This window comes from Rutilus rutilus (genome assembly GCF_951802725.1).
Source record: "Rutilus rutilus genome assembly, chromosome: 17".
In the NCBI taxonomy this organism is placed as follows: Eukaryota; Metazoa; Chordata; class Actinopteri; order Cypriniformes; family Leuciscidae; genus Rutilus; species Rutilus rutilus.
In genome coordinates, this window is record NC_140230.1 from 16,737,671 (window position 1) to 16,758,595 (window position 20,925).

The following is a 20,925-nucleotide window of genomic DNA, read 5'->3' on the forward strand; positions in this document are numbered from 1 at the left end:
TCCCTTTAAAATTCTCATTTATGGTCATACAGACTTAAGAAATATGAAAAAATAAACTGTTAAATGTCTACTTTTTTATGCGTCCACTTACAGTCGAAGTTGTGCTTTTGTAAAATAAATAAATAAATAAACATGGTGTGCTTTCTTGCTCTCCGTCTCCTTGAACTTTTTTTCTGGAGCACGTCTCTAAACTTAAACAAAACTCAGCGAATACTAGTCACACAGGCTATATTTTTTTATAAACATTTAAGTCTCTGCTATTAAATTATCTAATTCAAAACGAAAACAAATATTCTCTATTTATGTAATCTGTATGAAAAGATAGAGATGTCAGTCGTTCTCATGGCAACTCATTATATGTAAACATGCCTACAGAGAGCGGGTCTCAGGTGCACGCCCCCCTGCTCAGCAACCGAGGGTTCGTCCCCTCTATCTCCCTATACTGTCTATAGCAAGGGTGGGGAACGTTGATCCTGGAGGGCCATTGTCCTGCAGAGTTTAGCTCCAACCCTGAAAAAAACATTCGGCTGCCTGCAACTTCAGTAATCCTGGAGACATTGATTAGCTTCAGGTGTGTTTGATTAGGGTTGGAGCTAAACTCTGCAGGACAATGGCCCTCCAGGATCAACGTTCCCCACCCCTGGTCTATAGGCTTGTTCAACTTCATGCAGCTCTGCACAGACCGATTGGCGGCTGACTTGAAGCAGTGCATGCCGGTTAGAAATTTTGTCCGACTTGATCCAGGGGGGTAATCGAGCTCTCGAATTCCGTACCACCCCCGGGGGCCGCCATTGGCTAACAAGCCATCACCTGCTGTTAGCATTCCATTGACTCCCATTCATTTTGGCGTCACTTTGACAGCGAATAACTTTACATCTGAGGCGATTAAAGACTCCATTTGTCCATTATTTATTTCTAAAGAAACACGACAATGTATAAAAGGCTCCATTACCTTGTATCTTACGTTATGGCCCCGTAGAAGCAGTTTTTGTAAAAACAGGCTAACGATTGCGTCATAACCACGTGACTCTCTGGAAAATACCGTATGGACAGGAGGAGAAGCTCGCAGGCAATCGGGGGGACGTGGAGGCATAAAGTCCGATAAAGTCAAGGGAGAAGCCCATAGAGAATCATAAAGTTGCTCCTGCTCCTAGCTCATGGACAGCTCCTACTCACGCTCTCCGTTTCTGCAAGATTCGGAAGGGAATGATTCAGATTTCTCTTGGAACAGCTACTAGAAGACTTAGAACTGTCAGACAGGCTGCTCACGTCACATCGTCGTCAAGCTCAGTTTGAGTCTGCGCAGTACGCTCAGCCATCAGGAAGGGAGTGCTTCTAATTTGCTTCACTTTTCTTCGTTGAAACCTATGGGGTCGCTGTGTCCAGTTTATATACTGTCTATGGACTTGATACAGCGCCGACGCCACGTGACTGTGACGTATGCCATCAAAGTACCGCGAGAGCGATTCGAGAGTAGCCGGAGAACTCAGCCAGCCCAGCTTCTCAAGAGCGGCTGCACGAGCTCTGATGACGACACAACTGTTCCATGATTGGCCGGATTCACTGCATGACAACGATCACGTGTGTTTCGTGTTTATTCGAACACCTTTAGTGAGCTCACAAATCAGTTTTTTATAACAGTAAACACTCTTTTCATGTAGTTGCGATGTTATATTGTGTCATGTTTATCAAATTAAAACTGATTAAAAAACGTAGACTCCACTTCTTTGATAGTAGCTTATGTTGAACTTTATTCTTGTTCAAACAGACGCTGTATGAAGCAGTACATAAAGTATTGAATGAAAATGTCTCTGAAACATCTGTGTATTATTTGGCAAATTTTGCATTTATTTCACTTCAGCTGTGATAAAGTATGCAAACACCATGTGAGCGGTCACTACGGGAACCAGAAAGTGTCCGACTTCATGTCTCCGTTTGCAGCTCCTCCCCGCCTGCACGCGGCTACTCTCGCCGATCGGTTACATCCAGCCGCAGCCGATGTCGAACACCCCTAATGTCTATCTCCGCTGGGCTCTGCCCACTTTTCTAGCATCTTTCAAATATTGCCAGTGGGTGGAGTCAGGCTCTGACCAGGGGTTGAGTTTCCCTTTAAAATACAGATTTTTTTCATAAATCAAACATTGCTGTTCCTCTCGTGAGCATGGTAGGCAGAGCTAGAGCAAATGTCAAGATTTTTTTATCTCAAAAAGTACTTAAATTCAGACTTGGCTAAATAGACCTTTTATATTTGGAAATATTGCCAATATGTATATTTATATGTTATATGCACGAATGTAATGATATAAGACCCCAAGTTCTTTGTAATGGAAATAAATTGACCTTTTGTCTTATAAATCTAATAATTGTGTAAACATACATTTTGTGCTGAATGTTCATAAACCTCATTGTAAATAACTGAACTGAACATGTCTTTTAAAGCACAGTGTTCACAGCATATTAATAAACCAGTCAGGGACACAAGAGATTTATGTAAATTTATATGGAGCCGTTATAGTAATGTACTCTGTAGTATTTTAGAATCGCCCGGGGGTCTGTAAGCAACAGCGAAGCACATGTCCCTTCCATTGTGGATGATATATCACTGAGTTTTTTTGGCTCTCTTTGATGAATTCAGGACTGCATGTGCACTTCTCACGTCTCCTACTGTATGCAACCTGTGGAAGCGGCCGTAAATTTCTGCTTTTGCACAACATTAGCACAGTGGGATCCCAAATGACAAGTCCAGGCTATGATTACACCAGGTTAATTTGAAGTGACTCAAAAACAGTAATATGCTCTTGTGGAATGTGGTCTTATGCTCTTTCGTGCGTTCCAACCCCATCCAACCAACACACACACACACACACACACACTATCCCTTGTCTGTCAAAACTGGAGGATCGCCAGTGTGTTTGGTCAGGCCAAACACGTACACATACCCCAGTAATCAATATTTCTCTCCTTTCCTCTATTCCTCCATATTTCATCCCTCTTTCTTTTTCTCCTCTGCTTCCATTTTCCCCTCCTCCCCATCTCTGTCCACATCTTAGTCATTAGGACTATATTTACCTCTTTCAGCCAAACAGAATTCCAATGTCTGCCTGTCTCCCTCTTTGTCTCTCTCTGTCTCCATCCCTCCAATATTGTTCTCAGTCTTCTTCCGTCGTCTTTGGCCTCTTAATTCTTTCTCTCATTCATCTGAAGGACTTGTCAGGGTCAACAGACTTAGAGATGGATAAATATAACAAAGAAAGAGAATACAACAAAAAGAGAACAAACCCAGAGAGTGGTGACAGATTTGGGAGAGAGGGAATATTATGTCAGAGCCTGGTGATTCCAAGCAATTGCATTAGCACCTGAAGTCATGAAACAGAGAGGAGCAGGCAGGAGGAGGGTGCCAAGTACATTGAAAATGATTTGCTTGTATTGTGTGTGTGTGTGTGTGTGTGTGTGTGTGTGTGTGTGTGTGTGTGTGTGTGTGTGTGTCTCTGTGTGTATGATCCTCTCTAAATCATTTTATTGGTGTGCGTGTGTTCGGCAATGTTGATGTGAGTGTGGGTATGAAGTATTTATGTGGGTGTTTATATTTTATTGTTTGTTATTATTTATTCACCTTAGTAACCACCATTCATTCCTTGACTGTTTTTATTAGTGCATACACACAGACCTTAGAAGCTATATTATTAATGAGGAGATGATTTTTTTTTTTTCTGAATTAGTTTGGCATAATCTTTATTTTTCAGGGAAAAAAAAACCTGCTTCACTGCTTAAATTTTAAAACTTTTGTCCATGAAAACATGAAATGGCATATTGATCAACGTGATATTGCACTTAAACTTAAAACTACTTACCTCAAGCTACATTTGCAAAATTGGCATGTCAAGTTGGCCTCTTTTTCATAGCCATGACAGCATACATATTCTCCTCTTTCGCTTCGTCCTTTTTTTTTCCAGCACACATAAAAATAACATTTGCCAAGGTGCGATTCATCTTGCTCTATTTGTTTACCACTAGCGCATGCAGATGACGTTTTATTCTTCTATACTAACTTGCGTCGTAGCCTACGATTCAAAATGTGTAATCTTTGTACAGTCCACATACATGACGTTCCCAAGTTTAATAGATCCATGTCCTACAGTGTGATTTGTAATGATCTTATAGGATTGCTGAAATCGCATAATTTTTTGAAAAAAATAAGCATGAAACTCCACCCCTAAATCTAGCTGTTGTGTTCGTGCATGGGTAGAATTGTGTTGGGACTACTATTTTTAAAAGGGTGTTGTAAGGAAGTGTTGTGTAGTGGCGTAATGTGTGAGAACGGAAGTGAAAAGTAAACAAGATTGATGAAGTTTGTTACTCCTGTCTCGTGTGTTTCTTTGCTTCTACTCCTGACAGAGACCACTAACCCTCAGTAGGGGGAAAGCAGATCGCTCAAAAACGTACAAATGTGATTGTGAAAATTCATTAAAATTCACCAAAATATAAAAGGGTTACGATTTACGTTGCTTTCTCGGTTTACCTTCAATACATATTTTAAAACCTTTTTTTTTTTAAATCATTAAAAATAATGACTACGATGTGTACACTCGCATATAGACCTTATGTAGCCCCGCCCCTTTTCAGCGCTGCGCTCGTTGTCTTTTGACTTCCAGTCTGTATTTTCACAGCGATTTTGCGTGTTTATTAATGAACGGCTCGTTTTAATATCTTCCCGGTCGACTGACATTTGTTTAGTCATCTGCTTTAAACATTACAGTCCTCATGATAACTTTCGTTAACTTTACATTAAGTAAATCCACTTCAAAAGCTAATTACCCCTGGACAGCAATGCCATAGAAATATACAGAGCGACCGCAAACGGAAGTTAAAAGACAATATTCTAAAGATGGCGGCGCCCTCGTTTCTCTGGCGCATAAGGTCTATAGAATATGTGTACAAATATACTATACATATTTGTAAAAAAGTTAAAACTAACATGAATGAGTTTTCATTCATGCACATGAGTTTTAAAGTAGATTTAAAAGATTTGTCCTTTTCATTATTGTGAAAACTTTTTTTTTTAGTCAGTGACCTATTTAATATAGGCAAAACCCTTGTACAAGCCTGTTGACATGATTACATTTAAAGGGTTAGTTCACCCTAACAGGAACATTCTGTCATCATTTACTCACCCTCATGTTGTTCCAGACCTGTAAGGCTTTTGTTCCTCTCCGGAACACAAATGAAGATATTTTTTAATAAGATCTGAGTGAATAAAAGCCTCATTTGTGTTTCAAAGATGAACGAAAGTCTTGCAGGTTTGGAACAATACGTGGATGAGTAAATGATGACAGAATATACATTTTTGGGTGAACTAACCCTTTAAAGTAAAACATGATCGGTGAGCCTTCCAAATAGTTAAGTCCACTTCAGATACTCTCACAAGATGGTTTCACCAGGACATTTAGGCCTTCATTAGAACAGCTAAACCTGTACATGCACAAAATCACATGCAGTTTCTCTCTATCCCTCTATCAATTACCCTCTCTCTGTGTTTGTTTTCCTCCTGTGTTGCTCCATTTCAGCCTGTGGCCCGAATAAAGCCCATTTCATTTTCTTCCCTTCTTTTGTCTGTTCTCTTACTTTCTTGGTATCTTTCTTGTTCTACTTTACTTTCTTTCTCTCATTCTAATTTTTACTCTCTGTATCTCTCAAGTTTTTTTAAAAATTGTATGCAATTGTATATATTGAATTTATGATTTTATTTTAATTGCAGTTTCTCTCTTGCTTTTCCCTTCCTGGTTTCACTCAGGCTTTCTTTGTGCCCTCTCGTTTGGCCTCCATGTTTGTTGCCATGGTCACAGTACCCACGCTGTCTCTGCTATTGGCCCTGGTAGAATGGGCGGGTCAGACTAGCTCCTCCCCTCATCTCTTGCTCCGGTCCCGAGAGCGTGAACGGGACCCGGTGGCATCAATGCACTTCAACATCGCAGTGATCCACGCGGGCTCAACCGTTCAACAAGGGGAAGCAGGGGCTGCAGCAGCTGCGGGTCGGGTGCCGTACCCAGGTTTCGGACGTGTGCACAGCAGCTTTGGTGAGAGCGTCGTCACCCAGTGGGGATCCGCAAACGTAATCTGGCTTCAGGTCAGTCTGAAAGAGGTCATGCAACTGGAACGGAATTGATTGCTTTTTAAGGGTGGAGACAGATTGTGATTTTACATATAGAGTAACCTAGAATACCTGAAGACTTTGTTATTTTAAAGTCCCCCTGTAGTCAATAATTTTATCCCTTTAAACTCATCTTTGATCACCAAAATTACGTTTAAACATTTTTTTTTTCCTGTGAAAAAAAAAACGTTGTGCCTTAAAATAGCTTGAATGCTACTCTAACTTACACCCTTGCTTCATTTAGTAAACGCGGAACCATGAATATGCTAATTAGCCCCGCCTCCACTCACTCGCACCAGCTCAGAGATTCACTCGGCCAACTTACTGAGGTAAACGCTGCACAATGGTATCGCTCTTTACAACGTCGGACACATAACGGTAATTAATATGATTGGCCTTTTGCTTGACGACTATGTTATCAAACAGCTAATAATGTGTTGCTAATGTTACACAAACTATGTTCCCGTTCGCCATCTCAGTCTGCCTTCTAAGTAGCAATCATCAGAAACGCTTTTAACAACTCAGAACGTCAGTGGAGAAAGGCATATAGTTCATCATAACATCGTAATATACATAATTCACCCGCTATATTGCTAAATCTCCCAGATTTTTCATATCAACAAAAAAATATATACCGGGATAACCTGGCATCTCTCGAGACTCCCTGCTAGTTCGCTGTTAATGATATGCTAAAGCCCACCGGCACGTTGACGTGATTGGTTACAAGGTAGTTTGTGATGTCAGAAACACCAGCAATTTCAAACTGCGTTTTTGAGACTGTCTTTTTTTCACTGCAGTTTTAAGGAGAAAATACTCAGCAATGGTGTTGACTTATGAATTTGCACATGATTTGTCTTAAAGCACATTAAAAACAACACCACAGGCGGACTTTAAGTTAACTGAAGTGTGAACACAAAAGTAGAGTAATATTATGGGCACTTAAACAGGAGTGCTTATTCAAAACTACAGAAGTTAATGTGGTGTGAATGTGAACATGTATGTGAAGTGAATGTGAATTGACTACAGGTGAATGACAGCAGTCCCAGGACGCTGCTCTCTCAGCTGTGTGACCTGCTGGCAGCCAGACCCCTTCAGGGACTAGTGTATGAAGATGAGAGACCCTATCCGCTGGCCTCTGGCCCCCTGGCCCCCATGCTGGAGTTCGTTTCGGCCCAGACCGGCCTCCCCATCGTTGCTGTGGGAGGGGGAGCGGGTCTGGGCAGGGTACCACAGGTATGGCTGTTTACAGAATTAAGATGCGGTCACATTTACCGTTGCTCAACGAAATTTCGCAGATGAAATCCTGTCATTTCAATAGGAATCCACACGATTAGGAGTTTCCCAAGCAGATTTCACCCATGTTCAAGTTGGTCATGCGAATTCACCGCGTTGACCAACAAACAGCTGCTTGGTTTGAAAGTGAGTGAGTCTGTGTGAGCAGTGCTTCATGTATTGCTACACTAAACCTTAATAAACCTTAAGCGAATAAACGAAATTTCACCAATGTAACCCCAAGTACGATTTCACTCAACTACTGTAAGTGCATTAAAGTTAGAAAGCAACTAGTGATTATTTATAATGATTCCATACTCTTGAGTTCAATTAATTTGACTTAACCTCTGTGCACATTTCATTGATCAACCTTGGATTTCACTGCAAATCTTTCAATACAGACTGCTGCCTATTAAATAAATTCTTTTAAATACAGAACCAAAGTCTACAGACTTAAACTTGTCCTTTTTAAAGTATTTCTTGTAACCCTGCTAGTGTAAGCAAATGCTAAGTCAAATGCCTATTAAAAGCGATTGTACACAGCCAGTACGATTGATTTTAATTTTGAAATATAGCTGTCTTGAAATGAATAGTGTTTTTTCCTGATTAACTGTACTGTCTATGCCATTTAATAGCTAAATAAAACGGGGCCATTGAGGATTTCTCAGAATAGACCAGTCTGAACAGTCTCAGATGCACTTTAACTGCATTGAATTATTTGACAGCGCTATATATTATACTTCTTTTAAAAGAAAAAAAACAATATTGGAGTTTCTTTGGACTGTGGAAATTCCTCACAAACAACTCTCTGCAAGCTCTTGGTGTTAATGAGCTCTAACACTTGCTAGATAGTGTTTGGCTTGCTGCAGTGCTATAAGGGCATTGTTTGTTAATGGTGCCGCCTGAGGAGGAGTGTTAAACGGACAGAGATAGGACTGTCGTCGTCTCTGTCGGGGCCTGATCGGGGCACACCGATAACTGTAGGAAGGGATGGCATTACTAACATCCATTTGGATAAATATCAAGGCCAAGGGTCATGCATTACCGCTGCAGGCCATATGGTCTGCTCCTTTTTTCTCTCTTGTGTTCACTGAAGTGCTACGGTCTGGGTTTCGCAATTTCAGTTGCTCATCTCGACATTTATAACATGTTCTCTTTAGCACAGTATGAAAACAACAAAAGGAAAAAGACATGATTTTTTTCATTTACAAATGTTTTATTATTATTATTATGAACTCTGGAGACATGATATTAAATCCTTTTGATGATGTTGCATTGAAACCTACACTCTCCCGGACCTACACGCACACTCAATTGCATTGCAAATTAAATCGGAATCTGTGCGCCGTACTCCGGTGACGATTGGAGTCACTGAAGTACCTCCCTCCTGTTTCTACAGCGGCTGCATATCTCAGAAACTCTTTATAAGAAATTGAATTCCTATGATGCTTTATGGAAGCAATAAATAGTCTTCAATCACAGGAAATGTAGTTATTTTTTCCCCTTAATTGCACTGCAGAAGACTAGCTCTGTCTGATGTCATGATTAGAGAATGTCACATTAGAAATGTAGTTCCCATGATGCCTTATGCAAGGAATGAATCGACTGTCTTTAGTCTTGGGAAATGTAGTCGTTTACCTTCTTAATTGCTCTGCAGGAGACCGGCTCAATCTTCCTACAGTTCAGCTCTTCCACCGCACTCCAATTGGAGGTGATCTTTGAGGTGCTGGAGGAGTACGATTGGACGGCCTTCTCAGTGGTGTCCACACGTCACCATGGCTACCAGGACTTCCTGTCGATGGTGGAAGGTTTGACTGACGGGTCATTCATCGGCTGGGAGAAGAAGAGCATAGTGATGTTGAATTTAACCGATGACCCAGGAGGAGCGCGAGCACGACGGCTGCTGAAAGAGAACGAAGCACAGGTAGAGAGGGAAGGTCATTGCATTTATGTCTCACTTATTCGCTTACTCACTCATTTAATCATTCATTTATTCTTCCTCCCTCCACCTGACATCACTTCCTGTCCTTAACCATTTCTTTGACTTTTTCTTTTGGCTGTTTACTCCACCACCTTTTTCCGTTCTCCTCTCATTCTCATTCTCTTTCCCATCTCTACCTATATTTGTGTAATGTGTATGTGTGTGTATGTGTGTCACAGGTTGTCCTCTGTCTCCCCCTGGCTCCAGGCTGTTATTGTTCTGTGTACGTGTGTGTTAGAGGGTGTTATTGTGCCTTGTGGGTCCCAGTACACTGATGTCAGTGTTAATATAACACAGAGCCTGTGGCGGTGCAACCCAATGCCGTATGCATTAGATTCAGTCTGCAGTGCTTCTGCTCAATTACACACACACACACACACACACACACACACACCGAAATAAATATTGCACACATATAAAGTATGCATAAAAAAAAGAAATTCACAGTAGAATACAGTAAGTAGTGTGATGGTGGTATAAATGCTTCAGTCAGTAGTGATTGCTATTATAGTACTTCAGCGTATCTGCTGCGTGATTTAAAATATGGATTTTAGCATGGCTGGAATGCTGCGTTGACCAATCAGAAGCTAGGACCTGGCCTGTCCATTTTATAATGTGATATATACATTACCATGAACATGATATTACTCATACTGTGATTTTCGAGGTACCGCACACCCCTACTTTAGACACGGATAGGATGAACTGTATACTCTATAAACAATCTGTTTTGTTCAGGTCTGGTTAGTTTACATACATGTTGAATTCTCGATCTTTTTTCCTCTCATTCTCTAGTTCTTTTCCTAGTTCTCTACTGACCTTTTCTTCTTCTTTTTACAGTCTCTCTTGGGTTTTTTTCTCTCTCATGTATTGTAAAGGTGAAATATTTAGCCCCTCTCTCAGTTTCTGTTCTTTTCTTCTTTTCTCTCTCTCCTTCCCAGATTGTGCTAGTCTCATTTCTTCCCTTTTTCTTTCTCTCCTTCTCTTTCCATCCAATATCTGTCTTTCTTCGTTAAGGAATGTCCCAGCACCATTACTCCAAAGCTGCTCCTCTCCTGTAAAATAATTAGACAATTCTGTCTATTACTGTACATGTTTAAAAAAAAGCATTTAAATAGCAAAGTTTACTGTCAAGAGGTAGAACGTATGACTCTGCAGGCACGAACACATTCTGCCCTCTGAACATGGTACACACTGTAGTAAATCAGTCTACTGTAATCAGTTTATTAGTCCTGTAATGAACCCTTTATTTTTCAGTAATCCCATTAAAGTTACTGTTCATATATCATTAATTGCAGTGCGTATAAGATTTCAAATTTCAATCCAAATTCACTGATCCAAGTGATTGCATTCCCTTTCTGTTGTGCTCCGTTTGATCTGCATGTGCTCTATGAAGTATCTGAAATTTAATGATGACGGTGACATTTTAATCGCTCTTTTGATATTAGGACGCTCTCATGTAAATGGAAATACTCTCATTATAAGAATTTAACAGTAAAATGTAATTAAATGTTGTTTTTTAAGAAAGACGTTTTTCAAGCACTGAAAAAGGCTCTCCCAAGTACATCGCAAAGACGTGACATTTTCATGATCAGTTCTTAGTGATTTTACACATCGGTTCCAGCACTGAAATATATAATCCCAACACTTCTCCTGTCCTCTCTTCCATTTCCTCTTCTCATTCTGCTCGTGGTCTGTTCCTCCCTTTTGACCTCTGTGTTCTTGTTTGCACTCGCTTTTGTTTCCTCTCTTGCTCCTGCTCTCTGGTTTTCATCTTGGTCCCCTCTGTCCTCTTTGCCCCCACTCCTACTGTAGGTGCGGTTGTTGTACTGCTCTCAGGAGGAAGCAGAACAGGTGTTCCAAGCTGCTTGGGCAGCTGGTCAGGCCAGTGCCTCCCACATATGGTTCGCGGTGGGTCCAGCTCTGTCCGAGCTGTGCCTGACCGGACTACCCAATCGCCTTTTTGCAGTCAGACCACAGGGTTGGAGGGACGAGCCCCGCAGACGTATCGCCCGTGGGGTGTCCATCCTTACCCACGGAGCTGTTGCGTTGCGTAAGGACTACGGAGCCACTGGAGGTCCACACTTTGTCACTAACTGCCAGACGGATGGCAACAGAACGCAGAGGATTCGCGGTAGAATGAAGTAAGAGATAGTTCTTTCCATCGACGCAAGATTTGACTTGTATGTTTTGCACATAAAGATACAACATGTCTCACACCAAGCATGACCATGAACATGAAAATTTGCAAAACATTTAACTAATGTAATTTGTTGTATTAAGTAGTGAAAATGCATATTCAGTGGGACATGATGTAGGACGGGATTTGATTTTTATCAAATGAGATTTCATTGGGCTGTGAAAGAAGGCTGTAAAATAGTTTTACTACTGTTAAAAAGTTTGAGATCAGTAAAAAAAGAGATTAATACTTTTATTCAGCAAGGATGCATTAACTTGAACAAAATTGACAGTAAAGACTTTTACAAAAAAATCTATTTCAAATAAATGCTGTTTTTTTTTTTTTTCTATTCATCAAAGAATCCTGAAAAATATGCATTACGGTTTCCAAACTTTCCACAAAAATATTAAGAAGCACAACTGTTTTCTACATTGATAATACGAAGAAAATCAGTTTATTAGAATGATTTCTGAAGGACCATGTGACACTGAGTAATGATGCTGAAAATTCAGCTTTGCCATCACAGGAATAAATAACTGTTTAAAATATTTAGAAAGAGAAAACTTATTTTAAATTGTAATAATATTTCACATTATTACTGTTTCGTGTTCAAATAAATGCAGCCTCGGTGGACATAGGATACTTTTTAAACATTACAAATATTTCTTACACCAAACTTTTGTATAGTAGCGCATATATAATGTGTAATTGTATTGGTCAAAAATAATGAAAAAGTTCAATTTTTTTTTTTTTTATCATGATTATTAAACAAACATTTTTTGTGATGAACTGTGGACAGTATAACCAGTGACATTTATTTAGAAAGTACATTCTTTACATTAATTTTGTTATATATGGAGTAGCTATAGTTATATCAACCATATAAGTCATTAATTTAGACACTCCCATAGGAGCAAATTCAGTTAAGAGTTAAACCATTTTTGCCCATGGTATTGCAGCGCTAATAAAGCTGCTTTTGTGAACGTGTGTGCATGATATTGCCTGTGTAATTCATTTAGTGAATCAAGTGCTAAACCAGCACATGCAAATAAATGGTGCTTTTAGCATAGTTTATGGTGTTATTATACTGTGTGATCTTGAAAATCTTTTAAAAGCCCTCAATTTATGTTCACCCTGAGAACTGTGTTTAAAGCTCATCTTATTTGGCATTAACCTTCAACTTTGTTGCAATATTTATTTATTAATTTATTTTTTTGCTGCTTTGTTGCATTTATAGTAAGTCAGTTTATCCTTAATGACACACTCTAATGAGAGTGAAAGTGCTGCACCTTTGGGGCACGGATGTCCTTTACTCCCCCACCACAGGGACTGTAGGAGAGGCGTTCAACATGCCCCTGTGTTTAAGACAACAAAGTGGGTGGGAGCGGATAAACAATTGCAGCAGTTTGACGCTGTCTCTACCCTGAAAGCAAGCAACACAACAAAACTAGAATAGTCCCATTATAATTAACAAGCATGTGCCAGTTTCATTTATTATAATGGGAACGTTACTCACCTTACGTAACTTGAATGTGCAAGGATGTATCAGCTGCTTCCAGTTGTTTTAGATGTCTTGACCTTTATATTGCAGACTGGTACTTGTTTTCATATTATTTTAACATTTATCATAATCATAAACACTTGTTATAGTGCAAAATAATATGACCATTTACTGCACTAGTGGCTAATGAATTAGAAGTCTCGCATGGATAATTTTGTCATGATGTGAGAGGCGTTTTTTTGACTAAATCTTCCTTTTTAGTTAAAACTTTGTCATTTGATATTCTTCATTTGAAGTCAAATTTGACAAAAATGGCATCTAATTTTAGTAGACTAAAGTTTTTAGTAGACAAATGTACTGAAATATTCAAACATTTTATATCCCTGACATTACTGGCTAAGATTAAATTCATTCAAAGAATCAGCGTAATTTTTTTCTCATGTTATTTTCGTCAACAGTGTGTTCAAATTAAATTTCGTTAAAATCGTTATCATCTGTAAAATAAAAAAGCTTCATTAACAAACAGTTTCATTGATAATTTTGATGAGAAAAACACTGGCTGCCAGTGATGAAACTATAATTTCCGAACAATAGCCTGAATGAAAATGTTTTTTTGTTAATCACCGTTTTATAACATCTTTTACACGTAGTAAGGAGAAATGATATGGACTCACTGAGCAGAAACTCTCAACTTAACAACCAGTGTGACTCACACTCATTACACATCAGAAGAGGATTGATGGGGAAAAGAGATTCACCTGTTTAGTACAACCTGCTGTTGTAATTATGGTTTGCTAAATAGGCTTATACATAATGGTTTTGCACGCATTTATCGCACAGATCTTTAGCGGATTTTGTGAGGAATATTCACAAAAGGCTTTCAAAAGGCTCATAAGAACAGAGCAGAGGAATCTTTGCTCCTTTAAACTTGTTCACCCAGTCAAATTTTTTTAATTGTGCAGTCTTCATTTTGCCAAAAGCATATTGGATTTAAGATAAAAAGATTCATTTGAAGCAGTCACAAAGAATGTCACATTTAGGCACTGTTCTGGGTATTTTACTGGTTTAGATTAAGTGCTCGAAATAGAGTGACTGCCTCCTTTGATTCCATTGCTGAAGGAAATAAAATGGTTACCTTCAACACACTCTTGCAATCTGACCTAATTAGGATGTTTGTGAAGTTTTCTGTGTGAGATTTCCTCTTTGACGTGTCTTGAGTCTTTAATACTAATTCTTTCTGGGTCTCTTCCATCTCAACAGACTGTTTCTGCTCTGTTCTCTTCGCTTTGCAGGTATTTCAGTAACATCACTCTCGGTGGGCGGGACTATTCGTTCAATAACGAGGGCTACCTGGCCAATCCCTTTCTGGATGTCATCTCCTACACGCCTGGGAGTGGCTGGGAAGACGTAAGAACTAATCAGAATTCTATTTCTATTCGTTCTTGTGTAACTGCTGTTATGGATTGGTAATGTCCAGGATGAAAAGCAGCATTGCAGTAGCCATGCTGAGCACTGCAGTACCAATGCGCTGGAATGGATTTCGAGAGACCACATATCATTCGAGATGTCTGTTTATGACATGGACTGTTTTTGTGCGCTGTTAATTACGCATATGAACGATTGCGGTACGTTTTGGGATTTAAAGGTAACGACAGCGCAATGCTCTAATAAAATGTGCGATTTACTCCATCATGACTATCGCAATGATGTACTTGCTGTCTAAGAGCTGAAAACCTAATGTTACAGATTGTAGCAGTAAGACATATAGATTGAAAGCAGTTTTAAAATGATATACTACTTGACACTACTCTAATTTCGAAAACCATTTCCCATGACAGTCCACAGCAGAAAAAAACCATTACAATTAACTCTGAACAATGCATCACATTGTGCAGGAGAGAGAGTGTTGTGGTGTTGACGGTACAATTCTGCTGTACTGCAGAGAAACGTTAAAGCCTCAGTGATATAAACATATAATTAGGGTTTCAAGAGGACGTACATAATGTACAATTAGCTCATGTTTACATTTGGCCTTGTTATCTATGCATATCCATGATACCCTCAGTATGTTATTAAGATTAGCAATGCTTTCCTACATTATTAGCTTGCGACTTTATTATTATTATGTGAATAGCAATAAATGGAAAATAATTAATTGTGAAATGGTTTTAAAGAGCTCTTTTCCCTCTTCCTCTTCCTTCGCTACATGCTTGTGTTAAGTATTTCTGAGCGGAAAAGGAATAAATAAATAAATGAATAAAAACTCTTTTAAATTTATTGGCTTCTTGTATATCAGCATATCGTTGGTGCCACATGGGACGTTGTGGCTCTACATTTATCCCGCAGAGCACTGCTGTCGTGAGACAAAATAACTGATACCAAACCCAACTAAGTAAATATAGCCGGGGAGAATGTCATATACATGAAGGTGCCACTCAAACTGTGCCTTAAAACAGAATTATTAATATTTAGATGCCACAAAGACAAGGGTAGAGACTGAAAATTGTAATCCCTGGCAGCGCTTGTGTTCTCCACCTCTACAATCTGTTAACAGAGAAAAAGACAGCGGATTATGTTCTTGGGAGAAATTCTTATTCCTTCAGGCGATATTCACTGACATTGAGCCATAAGAGCAAAAAAGTATCGATATAGAGTGGGGGTTATTTTTCTGCTGATTCCCATAGCTTGTCACCATCCATATTTATTTGTGTGCTTTATATACTGTACTCTGTGTATTCAGTAGCACAGCATAGCTTAAAATCAATGCTTTTCACGAGTATTGTCATGCCTTGGACCACTGATAGCACTTCGAACGGCAGCGCGTTCTGTCATGCAACAGATTCACCTTAACATGCTCCAGTAGGAAAGTGAGAGGATGCACAGGGATTGTGTTGCCCAGGGCGTCTTGAAAGGTCGAGTGTTTGTTTTGTTGATGTTCTTGTATAGGCTTTGTTTAGGTGCCAGCCAATGAGCTCCTCTTCAATGCCTGTTCTACATTTAGCCCATTCTGAATCAGGCCAGTCTTTCATTTCCTTAAAATCTTTTATTTCATCCTGTATTGAACAGATAGTTCAACCAAAAATAGAATTCTGTCATTTACTCTCATGTTGTTCCAAACCCAAATGATTTTCTATCTTCTGTGGACCATAAAAGGAGATGCTAAGCAGTGTTTTAATCGTGTTCTTTTCTACACAATGAAAGTGAATGGTGACTACTGGGACTGCAAAAAAAAAAAAAAAATCACAGTAAAAGAGCTTCATATAAATCATGTTCTATATTCCAAATCTTCTGAAGTCTTATTATAGCTCAGCCTGATCTCATAGCAAAACGTAACTATTTAATGTGGTGGCGATTTCATGTGAATTCGTACAATGTAATTTGTACAAAAATAAAAAAAATGGGGGGGGGGGGGGGGGACTGTAAGCATGAAGATCCACCCCAAAACGTAACCGTCAGTGAGGTGTAAGCACATCATACGAAAAAGTACAAATGAGACTGTACAAATTCATACCAATTCGCCAAAGAGGAAAATAGTTATGAATTGCCATCAGTGTGTTCGATAGCTTTGTGTGAGGAAAAGGCCAAAATGACTGGGTTTGAAATGACATGAGTAAATCTTGAGAAAAGTTTTAGTTTTCTATTCCATTAAAACTTTTGGTCAAACAATGGCACACTCTATAGAAAACAGTGGTATTTTGTAGTTTTTGAAATCTTTGCACGGAACAACTCTTAAAAAACCCATCAAACGGTGCAACAGTCTGTTAAGGGTTGCATGGTGCTGGTTCTGGCTTTGGCGCCTGCGTCTCATTTGCAGATATGTTCTGGAGAAAAGTGCTGTTAGAGACGTCTGGATGCTTTTGTACTTCAGAGTCACGGAGTCTTTGTGTTTCACATAAAATATTTAATGGGGCGCCATAATGTACGTTTAAAAGGCTTCCACGCTGACTATAGGAGGTTTTCAATTTCCATTTGTTTTAGGAGGGCACTCTATTAAAATGTGATGCACGCCGTCTTTGTCTTCGCTCCGTTTTGTCTCTGGTTGTCTTAAATGCGTTCCGTCTAACATGGAGGAGACAATGGATGCGGATGACTCAACTACCAGAAGCCGTCGTGCACAAGGCACTTCATGTGACGGCTTCCACATGCAGCATTTATAGTGCTTTAACAAACTAACTGCTACAGCGCTTTTGATCCCATTTGTCCATGCTGTTCTCATAAATCGATAAATATCAGGGGGGAGACGTTTAAGAAATGAAATGCCAGGCACATTTTTCCAAACCCTCTTTGTACCTGTCAGGATGTGTCCATGTGTGTTTATGCTGTGTAAATCTTCTAGTTGATTTGTAAGGATCGCGCTGGGGTAAAAGCGCCTCGTTTCATCCTCCTCTCACAGGGACTTTCACAGAGACGGGGGTGTCATAGGAGCGTGTTTGTGTTTCACCCTGTGAAAGTATTATCCGTTCCCGGGGGAGACGGTGTTTGATCAGGCCCCTGCTCTACCTCTGCCTGCGTGAGGCTCTGCCCCCTCAGCTTGGGCCCAGATCTCTGCTACTCCGGCTCTTTGTTATTCACTGCAGGATCTCTGGTTCTCCACACATGCTCCAACACTCCTATTTCGGTCGTTTTGTCGGCCCACATTCCGACGTCGAGAAGAGTTAAGACGTCTGGCTGACACGGATCGGCCCTGAGAACTCGCCGCATTTCGGAGGTGGGAGAGAGTAAGAAAGATTCAGGGGGGAAAAGGAGAAAGATCAGAGAAGAGAAAGGGAGAAGAGAAACCCAACAGCACGTTGAAACACATTAGAGAGTATTGTAAGGACATGACACTAAACACTCTGCATGATTAGCATTTCTATCCCTCAAGCAGCAGCAAAAAGCCACTCGGATCCCACACAGTCCTATCTTGCCTGGTTGTGCTACTTTGTGACACGCCATGCATATTTTATGAAGCTGTTCAGACATCCTTAATACAAGACGGTGTCACCTGTTGAGATGTGTGGCTGATTCTCTTTCCGTGGCTGATTCTGGGATGACGCTGTCTGTCAGATGCAGACACAACATTCCCTTCCTGTTCTCTTCCCTCCTGTCAGTGGTGCTCAGAGAAAATAGATCTTTGGGTTAACACACTGTAAAGGTGGATGTTTAAGAAGGGTGGAGAGAGTGACAGAGAGAGAGAAAGCAGACAAATGGACAGTCAAACTGACCCAAGCAGACAGATTGATGAACAGAGAACGAGACAGGGACCAGGTGAGCTGATGTTGCCTAATCTGCTTTTTGTTATTTCCAATGATCCGCCCCGGAAGCGTTTGATCTCGGTTACAGGGCAGTTAGAAAGTGGGATAACTAGCTCAATGAGACTAGCGCTCGCAGGAATCCGCATGCTGACTGCTGCCATTTCCTGCTCTATTCCTTTCAATTAGTTGCCTCTGCACTGATCCTGTGCTAATATGCAAAGTCTTCTAGCTGCCAGCCTCTGGCTGATCTCTTAGAGTCGTACGCTTGCACATACACAGCGTATGAGAAGTATATTTATTCTTCGCCTGCCATGGAGACTTTGTAACAGTTTCATAAGAGCTGAACATCTTTTGCTGTATCTGAATAGCTCTCGAGGGCTGCTTTGGTGCTGATAGCTGCCAGTCTCTGCCAGTGTGTAGAGGAGACTCCAATGGCTCAATGCTGCGAACAAAGTTTGAGTGTTGGGATTGGGACAGGACAGTTGTGCATGAAGTGTTTGCTGCTTACAAACGAGAGGTTGTTGTGTCCTATAGGAATATTTCTGAAAACGGAAAAATTCTGTCATTATTTACTCACCCACGTGTCGTTCCAAACCTGTATGTTATTTTTTCACAAACAAATCATCATATTTTTTCCATGCAGCGACAGATCATGGATCACAAACTGTCAAGCTTTTGAAATGAAATAAAAGCACTCTAAAGGGGGGTTTTAAAGTTGACGCACATATGACCTTTTTGCAGGTTTGACATTTGTCTCAGATATTTGATGTCATGACATAATGGCGTTTGGTTATGAGATAGTCTGAATGTAAATATATGGATTATGTTTATGGTGCTTTTTGCATTGCTTTTTGGCCATTTTGAAGCTTGACAACCTTTGATCACTATAAGCTGTTGTATGAAAAAGATCTTTGTGAAGATTCTTTAAATATTCTATTTTTTTGTGGTATATGGAAATATCTGTGAAATATCTCTTTAAATTGAACTGATGCTTTGTATTGCAGCTATTCTGTTATTGCTGTCTTATGATGAATTACTTGTGTTGTAGCATTTCTTATACGTGTTTTGCTTTGGATAAAGGTCTTCTAAATGAGGTTTACATCAACTTTTTTTAGCTGCATTTTGTGTATAAGAGGTATAAGAAAATGTATTATTATTATTATTATTAAGAATAAGAATTAAATATTAAATATTATTAATTATTATTAATAATAATAATAATTAATAATGATAGATTATAGATTATACTTTTTGTATAAAGGCTTTTTTTAATACAAACTATAATCTACATATATTAATAATAGTCATAGTAATATATAATAATATACAATAATATATAATCATTTGGGTCCCACTTTATATTAAGTGGCGTTAAGTACTTACATAAAAAATAAGTACAATGTACTTATTGTGTTCATGTTGTATTGTAAAACGCTTTTGCTGCTATTGAGGTGTGATACGGGTAAGGTTAGGGACTGGTGTGGTGGATTGGGTAGGTTTAAGGTGTAAGGGAAGGGTCAACTGTGTAATTACAAATGTAATTACATAAATTAATTACAGCTGTAATTACATGCAGGAATTTTTAAAATGTAAGTACAATGTAAAAACATGTAGTTACACAATAAGTACATTGTATCAAATGATTAATTTCAATGTAAGTACATAGTACTTAAAGCCACTTAATATAAAGTGGGACCATTATTTGATACAATACAAATGTATGATTTAATAATACTTAATTGCATCAAGCATGCTTTTAATTGCCAACTTTGTTGTGGTTTATTCCTATCAAGGACTGTGTGCGTACTACTGTCTCTGATACATACAGTACAATTCTGCAGGTCTTGATCTTCTGTATATGGATTATGAGCTCAGTTATGCTGTCATAGCCCATCTTGACACATTTTACCCCTTCTTTGTTTTTTCTCAGGCGCGTAACCTTTTCCTCTGTGGCCCGTCACTTAGCTAAAATCTGTCTTTTTTTCCTCTGAAAAGAAAAATCCACTCATTCCCCAGTGAGTAAAAAGGGCACAGGACTGTTTTTAGAGAGCCCTCAGCTATAAGCTCACAGAGGAACATAGAGGCGATAGTCTTTCATTTTTCACTTTTCACTATCCTTCCCCACTTTACAGGCTTAACCTGAGTAAGGGAAGCCATTCCTGCCTGTAATCCAGCCTCAGTGATTTGTTTAGAATAGACCATTTTAAATATCTGAAATCTCTGAAAAGACCTTTGACTTTCATGTATTATTGATTTATCATGGCCACAATGATTATTATTTTATATTATTGGCCACATTTTTGCAACCGCAAGTCGCAAATGATCTCTGACCCTCGTCCATGCACTGTCTATGTGGTCTTAGGTAGGATGGTGGGAGAACGGGGTGTTACGTCTGAGATACCCTGCTTGGTCTCGCTATGGCCCCTTCCTGCAGCCGCCCGACGATGCCCAGCACCTGAGGGTTGTGACCCTGGAGGAGCGCCCCTTCGTTATCGTGGAGCTTGCAGACCCTGCCTCTGGAACCTGCATTAGGGACTCTGTGCCATGCCGACGGCCTCTTAATGCCAGGTTTGTAATCATCAGACCTGCTCTTCTGCCATGTATCAGGGC

General features: G+C 39.6%; 1 protein-coding gene across 1 annotated transcript in view; it reads left to right on the forward strand.

The window, feature by feature from the left end:
• The window catches only part of grin2db (glutamate receptor, ionotropic, N-methyl D-aspartate 2D, b), an 82,493-nt gene that overhangs the window by 34,791 nt on the left and 26,777 nt on the right, over nt 1-20,925 (forward strand). The window contains exons 2-7 of the mRNA XM_084385610.1: nt 5,792-6,124; nt 7,175-7,381; nt 9,078-9,344; nt 11,217-11,545; nt 14,374-14,488; nt 20,678-20,883. Coding sequence (XP_084241736.1) covers nt 5,822-6,124; nt 7,175-7,381; nt 9,078-9,344; nt 11,217-11,545; nt 14,374-14,488; nt 20,678-20,883 — 1,427 coding nt within the window. The 5' untranslated portion in view covers nt 5,792-5,821. The remainder of the gene's footprint in view (nt 1-5,791; nt 6,125-7,174; nt 7,382-9,077; nt 9,345-11,216; nt 11,546-14,373; nt 14,489-20,677; nt 20,884-20,925) is intronic.